This window comes from Salmo salar, chromosome ssa12 (assembly GCF_905237065.1).
Source record: "Salmo salar chromosome ssa12, Ssal_v3.1, whole genome shotgun sequence".
Classification (NCBI taxonomy): domain Eukaryota; kingdom Metazoa; phylum Chordata; class Actinopteri; order Salmoniformes; family Salmonidae; genus Salmo; species Salmo salar.
This window is the reverse complement of record NC_059453.1, coordinates 67,166,514-67,182,340: the sequence shown is the minus strand read 5'-3', so window position 1 is coordinate 67,182,340 and position 15,827 is coordinate 67,166,514. Positions and strand designations below refer to the sequence as shown.

The 15,827-nt window shown below is 40.6% G+C and overlaps 1 protein-coding gene across 1 annotated transcript; it reads right to left on the bottom strand.

Annotated features, from left to right (window-relative positions):
* Nucleotides 1–600: 600 nt before the first annotated feature.
* On the bottom strand, nt 601–13,945 carry LOC106565670 (guanine nucleotide-binding protein G(t) subunit alpha-2). Its single transcript, XM_014133022.2, has 9 exons — nt 13,592–13,945; nt 6,151–6,193; nt 3,655–3,796; nt 3,277–3,434; nt 3,035–3,163; nt 2,735–2,864; nt 2,090–2,243; nt 1,686–1,892; nt 601–1,437 (listed from the first exon to the last, which is right to left on the bottom strand). Exons 1-8 carry the CDS (start codon nt 13,707–13,709, stop codon nt 1,702–1,704), a joined length of 1,065 nt encoding a protein of 354 aa, XP_013988497.1. The 5' UTR covers nt 13,710–13,945; the 3' UTR covers nt 601–1,437; nt 1,686–1,701.
* Nucleotides 13,946–15,827: the final 1,882 nt, after the last annotated feature.

Genomic DNA, 15,827 nt, shown 5'->3' with positions numbered 1-15,827 from the left:
CTTGTAGTATTTGTGATTTGGTTCAAGTGTGGTGAATCGGATCCTGTGAATCAAAGTAATCATTTGTAAATCGCAAACAGTAATTTTAGGAAAAAAGATTACCTGTAGCCTTCCTTTTGGATTATGTGCTTGACTTGGACAGGAGCTCACCGGAGCTGAGCTGAGTACCAGCACCTCAAATGTTCTAATGCTTGAGCTCTTGTTCATCTTTATAGAATATTAGTTAAATAGTGTTGTAGGTATCCTGCACCTAAATGGTAACAGTCCAAGTCGAGCACTCACATGGCTACAAAACATGACATCAATGTAGTTCATCAGGGGGGTACCCTGACCAGGACTCAAACTGTGGTCCCTGTGAGTGTCAATTCCAAAACCATTATGCAAAAAGGAAAAAATGTCTTGGTAAGGTGTTGTATTAAGGTTGTTTAGTGTTTTTACAAGGGGTTGACATTTTATTTTACATGTTCATATTTTTATTTGCTCGCTCCCCTCACTTTTCAAAAAATGTATTCCTTTAAACAGTAAATCAACTTTGTTTGGCCTAAAGGTCACATCACATCTTCGTTAAAAAAAAATACAAAGAATGATGACATGCAGAAATTGCAGTTGCTATGTGTACATTTTTATTTTTTATGTTTATCTTTCACAAGACAGGTCAGTTACAGGTTCATTTGTCAGTAGTCAAAATGGAATATACATGCACATCACTAAACATGTCACTGATGTTGAACATTTTGATAATGTATTTGAATATTAATGTTTAAGTTCCCCTATTTACAAAATACATTGCTAACTTGTTTTGATGGTACTTTTTTCTTAAATTCCAGCTATTTGAACTCGCTGATTGAAATTAGCTGAAAAACTTTTTACTGTGTTACATCTGGTGCGAAACAGTAAGCATATCCAAACAGAACTAGATAATCATTGGGCAAGAACAATGTTACTGGAAAGGACTTCACTCTGACCATGTTGAGTAAGATGGATCACTTCAAAATGTATCCTTTCATAAGTTTATCAATTGGATTCCATGAGCAGCTTTATACACTTTCCTCAACACAAACCATTTTAGAGCCAGAAATAACCCAGACTATCTAATAAAGTACCTATATCAAACGTGTTCATTCGGTTGTTCTTCTGACTTCTTATCCACATTTCCATCTAAAGGACATCATCCACATTGTCTCCGCGAGGAACATGTTGCCATCTTTGTTCGATTTGTTGGACATGTGTGTTGACTCCCTTTGGAGTAAATTAGGAGCTGTTTTCTTAGTGTTTGCCTTCATTACTCATAATTTAGTGTGTTGGGAGTTAGGAATGAAGGGATAGTGTAGAATTGAAGAGTCTTATGATATTACAAAGCCTTCTGTTGTGCCTTCTGTTCCTACTGCTCAACTTCAACATGAATCCAAGTGAAGGGATGAGGGGAAAAAATACAATCTGTGAGGAAGAAAGTTACATTTTTTTAGGCAAAAAAATAACAAAAGAATAAGATGCTGAATTCCAAATTTAACCTACCCTTGAGGCACTTTAAATCTGAAAAGATTGGATGGATGTATCCATCATGGTGAAAATTTCACCTAGTCTGAGGCAAGTCTATTATCTGATTGTCCAAATCTAGTAGAAGTGTCTATGTACAGGCTAGGCGTCGATTTGGAATTCAAGAACCAACGCAATAACTACTGTACCTCTTTGTGTATCTGCTTAGAACAGACCGCAAGATTTTAGGTTCTCTTTGATAATGATGTCTGTCACGGCTCCGAACACAATCTCGACGTTCTTTGTGTCCGTGGCGCAGGTCAAGTGGGAATAGATTTCTTTGACACCCTTCTTCATGTTCAGCTCCTCAAACTGCTTCTTGATGTAGTCACTGGCATCATCATACGTGTTGGGGCCTAGTGGGAGAGAAAGCGGGCAGCTTATAAAGTGGTTCTCATTTGTTTAAAATTGTAGGTGATGAAATTGACAGTACATATTCTGTTGTCTAGTATCTTGCCGCTACATCATATTGCAGAAGAAGACACAGAACATTTCCTTCATTCCTGCTCGTGGGAAATCGTACTATGCTGTTTTTACTTGTGGTTACTCTTACCATCGTAGTCTGGGAAGCAGATGCTGAGGTGGACCTTTTTGATCTTCTCTTCAAAAAGATCCTTCTTGTTGAGGAAGAGCACAATGGAGGTGGTGGCGAAGAACCTGTGGTTGCAGATACTGTTGAACAAGTGGAGCGACTCATGCATACGGTTCTGTGGAGAAGAGGATGAAAGTTAGTGCCAACAATCTCTGTTTCATCCAGCCTCCCTCAGGCTGGATTAGTATAATAACTACTTTAAACCAAAGATATGATCTTGCTTCCTATTTTGGGCCTTTGGCTAGCACACAAACACTACATGTCTTCTGTGCTTGAACTGGGGTGGTGGTATCAGGCATAGGACTGTGAAGCAATCATATTGTTCAGTCATCTGAGCTATGTCCTTAGGGACTTTAACATGTGATGGGACAGTAGAGTTCTGTAACCTTGTGACTGAATAATCCATTGTTTACTTCAAAGTCAGACTGGAGAAAATACTCTTCAGTTAGAATCAGAAATCATGGTGCTCTTTCAATCTTACCAAACGGATCACAGCAAAAAAAGAGAACTGGAAGTAAACAGTACAAAAGTACATTTGGACATAAAGGGCCACAACTGTTACAAACTATTGGACCTTTCAGAGGTCAACTGTAGAACCAAACCCACCACTTCATCGTCTTCTACGAGCACCATGTCATAAGCACTGAGGGCTCCGCAGAAGATGATGCAGGTTACACCCTCGAAACAATGGATCCACTTCTTTCTCTCCGACCGCTGGCCGCCCACATCAAACATCCTGTCAGAAGAGAAGTTAAAGAAGTGAGATGTTAACATCTGACTTTACAGACTTAACCGATGATTGTGCAAAATCATACCCAAGATCAAAGGGAATTAACACGCTACAAGGATGTAGAGATCCACTACTGGCCGCTTGTGGTCTCCCATGCTTGGCAAACATTCCCTCACCTGAAATGCAGCTCTTTGCAGGAGAACTGCTCCTCGATGATACCAGTTGTCTTGACTCGAGAACGCAGCACATCCTGCTCATTGGGCAGGTAATCAGACTTTGTGATTCTGTCCAATTCTCCAAGGTAGCTGTTTAGCGAGATTTCAGTTTAGCATACATCCAGGCCCACATAATCACTCTCACACGTACCAGCAAAGATATGACTGTCATAACAGACTATAACAGTTGCTGTGACACTCACTAGCCAGCAGAGTCATTGAGCTGATACTCGGCTGCTCTCTCGAAGGAGGCCTGGACACCAGTGTCACTCCACAGCCTCTTGATGACATCAGCCAGCTCAGGGGGCATGGAGCCCTCTTCAATGGAGTCTGACAGGTTGGACAGCTTCTGCCCGTCTTCCTGCACCATGAAGTCAAATGGTGAGTTTTACCGCTACTAAAACTTCAATTTCCTTCCATTCTAAAGTAGCTAATTAGCTAAGCTAACAATGTATTGTTGTTCTTTCTTTTTGAATAACGTGCAATTACCGAAACTTCTGCCGGTGTGTCAATGTCTATCAGTGTGTGTCATTGTCTGTTTGGAGGATCAGAAGGGGTTAAAGATGCAGAGTGGGACTCACACTTCCTTTTGGTGATCCAAAGTCAATGGACAGCATCTCCATGCCTCTGATGATGGCCAGAGCAGACTGCAGGATGTTACCATAGATGATTGCCCTGAACTCCAATTGTTCTTCTTTGGTATAACCACCTTGATGGAGAATTCTACCCAACATAAGAGGAAGAAAACAGTTGGGTTGTAATTACAGTTTGAAATACAACTGGCATTATGCACTCCCCTACGTATTTATTCGGACAGTGAAGATAACTTTTCATTTGGCTCTACTCCAGCATTTTGGATTTGATATCAAATGTTTTATATGAGGTGACAGTACAGAATGTCACTTTTTAATTGAGAGTATATTCATATATATCTGTTTTACAGTATAGAAATGAAAGCATGTTACGTATCTAGTCCTCCCATTTGATGGTATTTGGACAAATTCACTTATGACTACATGAAACTTGTGACTTTACAAACTTGTTGGATACATTTGCAGTTTGTTTTGGTTGTGTTTTGGATTGTTGTGCCCAAAAGCAATGCATGGTAAATAATGTATTGTGTCATTTTGGAGTCACTTTTATTGTAAGTAAGAATAGAATATGTTTCTACATTAATGTGGATGCTACCATGATTACACACAATCATTAATGATGAGTGAAAAAGAAGCATAAATATTATACCCCACCAAAAATATGAACCTCCCCTGTTATTGGTAATGGCGAGAGGTATGTTTTGGGGGCATGATCTATGTGCATCTGTAACTCTGACACACAACCAAAACAAACTGCAAATGCATCCAACAAGTTTGTAGTCACAAGCTTAATGTAGTCATTGCATGCTAAGAATATGGGACCAAATGCTAAACATTTGACTAAATGCAATACATTATAAGTGAATTTGTTTAAATACACTACATGACCAAAGCTGGTCAAACATCTCATTCCAAAATCATGGGCATTAATATGGAGTTGGTCCCCCCCCTTTGCTGCTATAACAGCCTCCACTCTTCTGGGAAGGTTTTCCACTAGACGTTGGAACATTGCTGCGGGGACTTGCTTCCATTCAGCCATGAGCATTAGTGAGGTCAGGCACTGATGTTGGACGATTAGGCCTGGCTTGCAGTCGGCATTCCAATTCATCCCAAAGGTGTTCAATGAGGTTGAGGTCAGGGCTCTGTGCAGGACAGTCAAGTTTTTCCACACCGATCTTGACAAACCTTTTCTGTATGGACCTCGCTTTGTGCACAGGGGCATTGTCATGCTGAAAGACGAAAGGGCCTTCCCCAACTGTTGCCTCAAAGTTGGAAGCACAGAATCGTCTAGAATGTCATTGTATGCTGTAGCATTAAGATTTTCCTTCACTGGATCTAAGGGGCCTACCCCAAACCATGAAAAACAGCCTCAGACGATTATTCCTCCTCCACCAAACTTTACAGTTGGTACTATGCATTCGGGAAGGTAGCGTTCTCCTGGCATCTGCCAAACCAAGATCTGTTTGTCGGACTGCAAGATGGTGATGTGGGATTCATCACTCCAGAGAACGCGTTTCCACTGCTCCAGAGTCCAATGGCGGCGAGATTTACACCACTCCAGCTTAGCATTGCACATTGTGATCTTAGGATTGTATCCGCCTGCTCGGCCATGGAAACCCATTTCATTAAGCTCCCGATGAACAGTTCTTGTGCTAACGTTGCGTCGAGAGGCAGTTTGGAACTCTGTAGTGAGTGTTGCAGATGATTTTTACACGCTTCAGCACTCTGCGGTCCCATTCTGTGAGCTTCTGTGGCCTACCACTTCGTGGCTGAGCCGTTGTTGCTCCTAGACGTTTCCACTTCACAATAACAGCACTTACAGTTGACCGTGGCAGCTCTAGCAGGGCATACATTTTACGAACTGACTTGTTGGAAAAGTGGCATCCTATGACGGTGCTGTGTTGAAAGTAACTGAGCTCTTCAGTAAGGCCATTCTACTTCCAATGTTTGTCTATGGAGATTGCATGACTGTGTGCTTGATTTTTATACACCTATCAGCAACAGGTGTGGCTGAAATAGTCAAATTCAGTCATTTGAATACTTTTGTGTATATAAAGTGTACTTATGACCGCTTCAAATGTGGGGACTCGATACATAAAGTGCATTCATTTCTAAACAGGTATGAAAATACCCTAAAATAAAAGGTGAAAACATTTGATCTCAAATTCAAAATGCTGGAGTATAGAGCCAAATTAAACGTTTATCTTCACTGTCCAAATAAATACATACCAACAATCACTAGTGGAAAGAACTGGTACTTGTTGCAGCAAGTGTTTTGTTCTGTAAGGGTACATGTCAATTGTAGCCACCACAATCTATTCTATTATGGTTAATTTTGTTGTGATTATGAGCTATTAACTTAGTCCATCTTGTTGAACACCCAGTTTACACCTTTTAGAGTGATGTTACAGTATTTGGACAAGGTTTCCTGCATGTGAGTGAGGAGGAATGAGAGATGCAATGCGTTTGTTTTGTTATACTCACTTCATTTGCTTAACAATTGTGCTCTTCCCAGACTCACCAGCACCTGGTAAAACAAAATAAGAAGTAGATATGTTACAAGGGCTTTCCCACGTACAAACACATCATCATTCACTCTGTAGTTGGTTAAAGGGAACCCAAGGGCCGAAACATAGCATAAGCAAAGAGATTTATAATGATGGCACATAGTGAAAGAGGAACCTCAGCAGTTGCCCATCCCCTCCACTGCCACAGATCCAGTGCTTTTAGACACACGAAATGACAAGCATTCAGTGGTGTTGCAAAACTGACAGTTACAGTTCTTTCACATCCGTTCCATCATGATCTTCTGTTTTGTGTTTAGCTTTGTTTCTGCATGTTGTTGTTGCATTTGTATCATTGCATATCCGATAGGATATTTCCCATTACACACTACACTAACAGCTTGGCCCATTTCTCTGCATGAACTGTAACAACACACTTAGTGGGGGGAATGGGAATAGTGTAAACAAGTTCTGGGCCATAGGGCAGACTTAGATGAGCAGTGACTTTTTATGTGATAATACCAGTAAACTAATTTCACTCTGGGTTTATATCAAACAAGATTGTCACCACGAGCTAATTTGTTGTTCCACACGCCACCTCAAGGGGGCCATCTAAGATTCCTGACTATTTTGAATTGGGTGTATGAAAGGGTTTATGGCTAATGTGATTGACATCTGTCCCAATGGTTTAGCAGAGGCCAGTGACCTTATTAGCTCAGGGCTAAATGGAGGGATTTTAGAGGCCTTGGGTAAGGAGGCCTGGGGTTGAAAAGCCTTTCAGAGGATTGTCCGATAAGCGAAGACGTCACTGCTCTGTCTTCTTGACCTGATGTCAGTTATCACAACTGTTTAATTTCTGCAGGATGGTTGGTTTACCTCTACACTCTGTTGCTGCTTATTCTCTTACTCATGTGTAGGTAAAGGTTTAAGGTAATAACCAGAAGCCTCCCAGTAGGCAAAATTATGTTGAAAAGACGTATTCTCTCCAGACGTTGAAGTTTGGTACATTTTAGGTTCTGAACCAAGGATAGGCAACTTTGATGGGGGTGGGGGCCTCCAGGAAAACTCATCATGAGGAGCCGCAGTGGCTCACGGGTCTGTGTACTCACATTCATACCCACACATGCAGTCAGAGCCAACCCTATAGCCTTTTAGGGGCACTAAGTGGAATTTTGTTGACCTCTCCACCTTGTGAGCAAAACATTTTAGTGGACCCCCTCTTGACAGCGTAGAGACAAATGAGTTAATTTCCTGCAATTCTACACATTTTGCCATGGGGCATTGAGAACATGTTGCAATTTTAAAGCAAGTTTGCTGCAATTCTACACATTTTGCCATGGGGCGGAGATGTATTTTTGCAGTTTTACAGCATTTATTTTGCAATTATACACGTTGCCATAGGGTGGAGGGACATTTTTCCAGTTTTTTATATTATATCTGAGTGAAAGTGACTAACAAAATCAATGAGGGCCCACCGGTCGGTAATTCAACCATGATTACTACGTTTAGATAGCCGGCTAGACTAACTAGATAGCCGGCTAGACTAAAATGTTTAGCTAACTGAGTGACTGTCAGTGACTGACATAACAATAGGAAAACTCTGATGCACAACCAAATTTCGAAATTGTGCACCTCTATTCTACTATTAGGGCGGCAGGTAGCCTAGCAGTTAGAGCGTTGGGACAGTAACAGAAAGGTCGTTGGTTTGAATACGAGAGGTGAAAAATCTATGTGCCTTTGAGCAAGGCTCCAGGGGTGCCGTACTACTATGGCTGACCCTGTAAAACAACGCATTTTACTGCACCTATCCAATGTATGTGACAATAAAACAGCCAGTTGCCCATCCTTTAAATAGAAGGTGAAATGTGTTTTTTCCAGACGTTGAAATCGGGTTAATTTTCGGTTCTGAATGAAAGTTGAAAATGCGTATAGTACCAGTCAAAAGATTGGACACACCTACTCATTCCAGGGCTTTTCTTTATTTGCACTATTTTCTACATTGTAGAATAATAGTGAAGACATCAAAACTATGAAATAACACATATGGAATCATGTGGCAACCAAAAAAGTGTTAAACAAATTAAAAATATATTTTATATTTGAGTCTTCAAAGTAGCCACCCTTTGCCTTGATGACAGCTTTGTACACTCTTGGCATTCTCTCAACCAGCTTCATGAGGTAGTCACTTGGAATGCATTTCAATTAACAGGAGTGCCTTGTTGAAAGTTAATTTTGTGGAATTTCTTTCCTTCTTATTGCATTTGAGCCAATCAGTTGTGTTGTGACAAGGTAGGGGTGGTATACAGAAGATTTCCCTATTTGGTAAAAGACCAAGTCCATATTATGGCAAGAACAGCTCAAAAAATCAAAGAGTAACGACAGACCATCATTACTTTAAAACTTGAAGGTCAGTCAATACGGAAAATGTCAAAAACGTTTAAAGTTTCTTCAAGTGCAGTCGCAAAAACCATCAAGCGCTATGATGAAACTGGATCTCATGAGGACCACCACAGGAAAGGAAGATGCAGAGTTACCTCTGCTGCAGAGGATAAGTTCATTAGAGTTACCAGCCTCAGAAATTGCAGACCAAATAAATGTTTCACAGTTCAAGTAACAGACACATCTCAAGATGAACTGTTCAGAGGAGACTGCGTGAATCAGGCCTTCATGGTCGAATTGCTGCAATGAAACCACTACTAAAGGACATCAAAAATAAGAAGACTTGCTTGGGCCAAGAAACACAAACAATGGACATTAGACTGGTGGAAATCTATCCTTTGGTCTGAGTTGTCCAAATTTGAGATTTTTGGTTCCAACCGCCGTGTCTTTGTGACTGTTGGAAAAGCATTCCTCATGAAGCTGGTTGAGAGATTGCCAATAGTGTGCAAAGCTGTCATCAAGGCAAAAGGTGGCTACTTTGAAGAATCTAAAATATATTTTGATTTGTTTAACACTTTTTTGGTTACTACATGATTCTGTATGTGTTATTTCATAGTTTTGACTAGTTTTGACTATTATTTACAATGTAGGAAATAGTAAAAAAAATAAAAATAATAACCCTTGAATGGGTAGCTGTGTCCAAACCTTTGACTGGTACTGTATTTTCCGGACTTTGAAAATACATATTTTCTGGATGTTGAAATCAGGTTCATGTTTGGTTCTGAATGAAAGTTGAAAATACATAATTTACAGACGTGAAAATACGTATTTTTTGGTCATTGATTCTATGGACAAATTTCCACTGCACAATGAAGTAAGCATTATATCACAATTATTTTAAAATCCATAAAGGAAGGAGGAGCCAACTGAAGATCAAAAGCTTTAAAACTGGCAACGACATGTTCAAAGTTTGTCTGGCTAACACCTAACTCTCAAAGTCCTCCTGACTTCAGAGTCTTGAATGTCTCTTTTGATGTTGTCAGCACAATGTGCCAATAATGAAAGGTGGCTGTGATTTTACTGGTTGGCTCTCCTTTGTGTCTTTCTCACAAACACCCACTTGCTCAGTCACACACAGCCCCTAAGCTCCACCCCCTTCTATTACAACAGTTGGATTTTCAACAAAAAAACATTTGAGAGAACCAATCAAACCCGTCACGCATTTTCTGAACAAATATTGCATTAACAAATGTTAATGTGTGTCACAACTCTTCCTGCGCTGTGAGTGACATGGGTCAAGTCAGCCAGGCAAGTTCAAAGTAGTCCAACCTACAGAATTATCCAACAGACCACTTCAACTACAATAACATTCTCAGCAACAGTTACAGATCTTTTTTGTTGTCGCTATGATTGTGATATGTTGTTGTTTATCTACCGTGGTTGAATGCACTCTGCATAAGAGCGTCCGCTGAATGACCAAAATGTAAATGTAAAAACAAACACTTGCATACCTTGCTGGGTATTATTCTAATAAACTCGGCACCCAAACAAATACAAATGTGAAATCTGAACAGATAGATGTTTAGGTCATGTTTCAGAAGTTTGAACAGCCCAGTACAGCAAAGTACAGGACGGTAGTTTTATTCAGTAGATTACGGTAGAGTAGGGCACAGTGCAGTACAGTTTAGTTCAGTAGAGTACCTTAGAGTAGAGCGCATTATACTGTACTTTGCTGTACTTCACTCTACTGTGCTCTACTGTACTGTACTTTTATTTTCTGTTCTGTAATGTACTGAGCTCTGCTGTGCTCTATTGTACTGTACTATACTTAGATGTTATGTATTGTACTGTAATGTACTGTGCTCTACTGTACTGTGTTGTCCAAACTTGTGAAACTTGGTTAAGATTCGGTTCAGTCCGACGTTGAAATCAAGGCTGTCCGGACCACACAAAGTAAAAGATCGCCGGTCCAGACAGGACCAAAACAAGATGTCCAAAACGTAGTGTCGATCCGTGCTTAATGGGCTGTCTCTGCAACACGTCTTCACTAATCCATGCTTTATTTGTGCCAAATGGCTGTAAGCAATTGCATCTCTGATTTCATGGTTGTTTTGATGGTATCTTGAGGTTCCATGTTTCCCAAAAAGCAGAATATATTTTCATCCTGTAAAAAAACTTCAACACCAATCTCGTTTTAAAACTGCTTTAAATAAACAGAGACCTAGTTTAAACTCATACCTATCACTTGAATCCCTACCTCCCGATAAAAGAAAATACTAAAATGGGCTGACACAGAAATAAACTGTTGGCCTAATAATACTGTAAATACTAATCTGTCATTGATACCTGAAGCATCTCCCAACTTCAGCTTAGAACCAGAAGATGGCACCGTGTATCAGATAAAGTGGCTCACCCATGGAGCTACAGAAAATGTCCTTCTGCCAAGGCAATGTTCAATTGCTTCTTTCTTTTTAAGCAAGGGTTGAGTAGTCACTGTTCTTGCACCCAAGACATGCTCTGACAGCAAATGTTGTTGAATATGACAAAAGTAATATTTTATTTTTACTAGGCAAGTCAGTTAAGAACAAATTCTTATTTTCAATGACAGCCTAGGAACAGTGGGTTAACTGCCTTGTTCAGGAGCAGAACAACAGATTTTGTACCTTGTACCCCACTAGGCTACGCTGGGCTACGCTGCCACCCCAGATGTTAGAGATAGATAGAGATGTTAGAGATGTTTCACATACATGTCATTCAAAATGCAGAACAACTTTGTGTTTAGTAATTGTTACTCCATAGTTCTGCCAGAGAGTTGGCTGTGTTGCATCTGTGTTGTGTTCTGCAGGAGCAACATGAGACATGAGGATTGATGGCATTTAATTGCTGATTTTCGTCCACAGAGCCTCAACTCACAATGTTATGGTTGCAGTACTGCCAACTGGATTGTGGGTCAGCCATTTCACAGGACTTCACTTTTGCAATGTGTCAATATTTGACCAATTGCTTCAGCTGCCACTGTATCTCATTGGTTTAGTTTAAAATGTGGACCATGGCCCCTATTTACTGTTAGTGAGGGGTGTAGACAGGGGTTATGGTGTACTGGATGTAACATCTGCATCTTTGATCTGTTGTAAACTCAGGTGGACGTTCTTGCTCCATTATTGTAAATGCATGATCTATGGCCCAGATAGTAATTGGCTCCTGTAATTGATCCTAATGAGCTTTTGTTGCTGCTTGCTCTGGTTACTCTGATGGTTGACCCAACTGAGTTTCTCTGGTAGTCCTCTGTTGACTCTATAGTCTGCAACCTTTTAGTGGCTTGGTACTTGTTGTATTTGGCTCCTCAGAATTGCAGAATTGCTCTATTTGGCCCTTGTCAATTAGCTTGGCCCTTACTTTTTGTCTCTGTGACATTACTAATTAGCATTTGATAATGCATTTTGCAAGGTGGGGCCATGTTGTAACCCAGTGCTAGAGAAATGATTACAGGGAGTCTAAGTGGCAGGAAAGAAAGCATAATTGGGTTACCATGATCCTATGAGAAAAGCTTACTAAATCCTGCCCCTGAACTCTCACAAAGCTATTTATAACCAGAGCTCATGACACGTATCTACAGCTCATTGTTTTACATACTGTATTGAAAAAATGCATCTAATATGTCAACATTCCTAACCTTGGCCATTTATACAGAAATATATAAGCCTGGTTTCATAACCTATGAAGACAACATAGGGCTCTTCCAATCCTTTCAGAACCAAACATTAACACTAATCTGATTCCCTGCTAAGTAACGCTCCATATTTTACACTTTCCAGACCTTTCTCAGGATCAAAATGTATATTGATGTCACTAATATAGAAATAGACTTACAACTTCCCTTCTAGTAGCCTAGTTATGAATCAACACGTTCCATTCAGGTGAACTTACTCAGCTATTAACTTTATTGCTGCTGAGAAACATTAAATTATCCCATACACCCTATACTACAGTAACGACTGTCATACAGATTATGTCAGTATGAGAGAACTTGATGTTTCAGTCAATAGAAATGTTATTGCCTTTTACTATGGTGTTTTTTTACACCTCTGACCTCACAAGCCCTACGATTTCTCATCTCAGTCTTGAGGTAACAGCAGCAGTCACTCTTGGGCTTATCTGATTTAATGTAAGCTACTTTCAGCTTGACATGTTTATCTGTTTGCATCCAGACTGTGTTGTAGTGACATGGGTCATGTTGAATGTGCAAATATAGTTCATTTGCAAAGACAGAACACCAATACAGTATATAACAGATTATGAACTACTTTAATAACTTTTACTGTTAAGCTCTTTTCATATATACCTGAGACTTAGATACAATATCAGGACCAACGCTAGAGTCCTGATTTGAATATTCCTAATAGGTTAAGCCCGTTTTTGAATGTACCATTTCAGCATTGGCAAGTTTCCACAAGTCTGGAAGTGTTACACAAATGGAAAAGCGTATTACATTTATCCAAATTCTGATCATTTCAGAGGTGTTTCCACAAGAGCTTCTATTTAGCTACTGAAAATGTTCCAGAATGACCTTGAGAAAAGAGTTCCATCGATCAAGTGACCATATCAAAGTGTTAAAGAATTCACAACAACTATGCCAACTTCACCAGTGAATATTCACAAATGTTGTCATTAGTGTAACCTACCAATGTAAATCTTATATTATGCTTAAGCTCATACAGGTTGGTATGGCTGCCTCATCGCAAAACCTCAAACTTAAACTATTTGTAACTTTTATTGCTGTGCAATTTCCAATACAATGCCCCCCAACTTTGACAAGAAAAAAAGCGGTGTGAATATTTCTCCAAGAACAGGGCACATACTGTAGTTTCTCATCTCCAACCAATATCTTTTTTTCAGTTTTTTAAAGAAGATTATGCTTATCCTAAGCATTTGCATCAGACACTGTTCAGGTTTATATGCTAACAGACCATAAGCCAGTTGAGGGCCCCATTCTACTTTTCTGCACTTTCAGAAGAAGCCCCACACGCACAACAGCTCCTTACCAAGCAGCAGAAGCTTGACTGTCTTGGATTCTTTGTCTGCATCCTCCGCCAGCTGCTTTTCCAGCTCCTTGGACTTTGCGGCTAATGCCTTGTCTTCGACACTTCCTCCGGCTCCCATTTTTTACTTTTTTTTTATCACTCTTTCAAGCCAAGATCCTGTGTGGTACGGAAATGCAGCCGGCCGCTCCCGGCGTCTGAGGGGTGCACTGGGAGACAGGGACAGAGGGAGGCAGAGGTGGGGGCTGGGAACAGGGGATCCTGGCCTCAGTCTGTGGTTGGTGACTGGAGGATGAGGGCACCGGAGATGTATACTGACACACAGTCAGACAATCACTGCTTGGGGAATAAGGGAAGCTGTCCTCTCTGGTGTTAGCCCTCCCTAATTCCCCCACGCTAAACCTCACGTCTTGCAGTCAGGTTGGGATTGGGTAGGGCTTTTTCTGGCGTTCCCATGGGAACCGTTAGATCCAATTAGGATGAATCAGAGGGCAAAAGTGAAGGTTAAAAATGGCAAACTCCATTGGATTTAGAAAGAGATGGGTGGATTAGAAATAGAGAACAAATGGATGTTCCAAGTTGACTTCCTCTTGCACAATTTAGCTCGCCCAGCTTCTGTCAAGTATGACTCAAAAATAGATGGTGTCAGGTGTTCTTTTTGTTCTATGGCCAGTGACAATTGGCATGCAAATCTGAGCCATGAAAATACATTATTTGTCACTTTGGGATTTGACTGTGAAGGCCATGTGATCATAAGGCATTTCTACAACGTAAGACCTTAGCTTTGTGACTATGCTGGTGAAGGATGGAGAGTTTAAAAGGCATCAGGTCTCGTTTCCTGGCACGGGCTGAGTGATCTGTTGAGGATAGAAGGCATTAAACAACAGTTTTGCCTTTCTGGTCAAGCTCTACCACTTACAATAAATCATACGTCACTGGCCTTTTACACTCAGATGAGGAGAGAGACAATGTGAACAGAGGGAGATTTCACTCATCTCAGAAAACTGTGTCATGGGTCAGCACAGAGATTTACTGTACTCAGCAGTGTGCCTTCTGTGCACAGTGCCTTCTGTGCTTGCATGTGCCTAATTGAAAGATCTGTTCTTTATAAATGTATTTTGTTAGGAATTTTCATCTCCAAAACTTTGCATGTAGTGAACTCCAACTCTGCGACAAAACAAAAGAGCTATGAACAGTTAGCTACTGTTTGACCGGCCTTGGTTGTAACAGAGTAACTAAGGTCATTCTAATGTAAAAATGCTTCATACACCTGATATAGCGTTGCATACTTTATGTGAACAAACTCAAATGGAGTGGCACTGTAGTTGTGGTTAACCAACTAGGTAGGTGGCTCTAACTGTGCTGAATGAAGACAAAAAGCCAGACATTGGGTTGCTAATTAGGGCATCCTCCAATCCCGTTGTCCCTTTCTAATTCTGACCCTTCGATCTTTGACTATATGCTACCTACTTTATCATGGGATTGGCCTGGTGTAGCTGATCTGTTGACAAGATTATCCAGAAGCCCCTGTTAAATCTTGGGCCACAGCTTAGGCCAGCAGATGGCCACTTACTGTGAGAGGGGCGCTGGTTGAGAGGTGCCGGGGTGTGCAGTGCAGTGCTGGTGGTACAGTAGCAGGGAACAAGTATAATGATACTAGTCCACCCCTCTTTCAGAATAGCTCTTCCCTCTCTGCTCACCTGAGTGACTAGTCCGCCAGTTAGACCCTTGAAAGTAAGTAGGAAGTAAGAGGGTGATTGGATAAATGCACATCCAACTGTCCCCAGGACACTGTTCAGTATGAACTACTTGAGTTAATCTGAGAGTGACTGAGGTGGACACTAGACAAGTTTTAAATATGTTCATTCACATCTCATCCAACTCTTTAACCAAAAAAACTAAAAAAAAGTGTGTCACTATGTGCAGGCTACAACATATATAGACTATAAATAGATAATATTTTGTGTGTGTCTTTCTGCCCTACTTGTCTGAGTGGGAGAAATGCCTGGGAAAGTATTACAGAGCCTTTAAGTGAGTGAGGAAGAGTGGATGACTACACTATCTTACTATTCTAGCCTCAGGATTCTGGCCTCATTTTGTGCAATATGAATTACTGTTCATCTGAGGGCGTTTGAGGTGGATTGAGGTGCAGTGATGTCATCCATTGGAAGCTTTATATCTGGCACACCTGACTCATGGTTGACTCACCACCATGATTTTTTTTTTCTTCTCGTAAGTT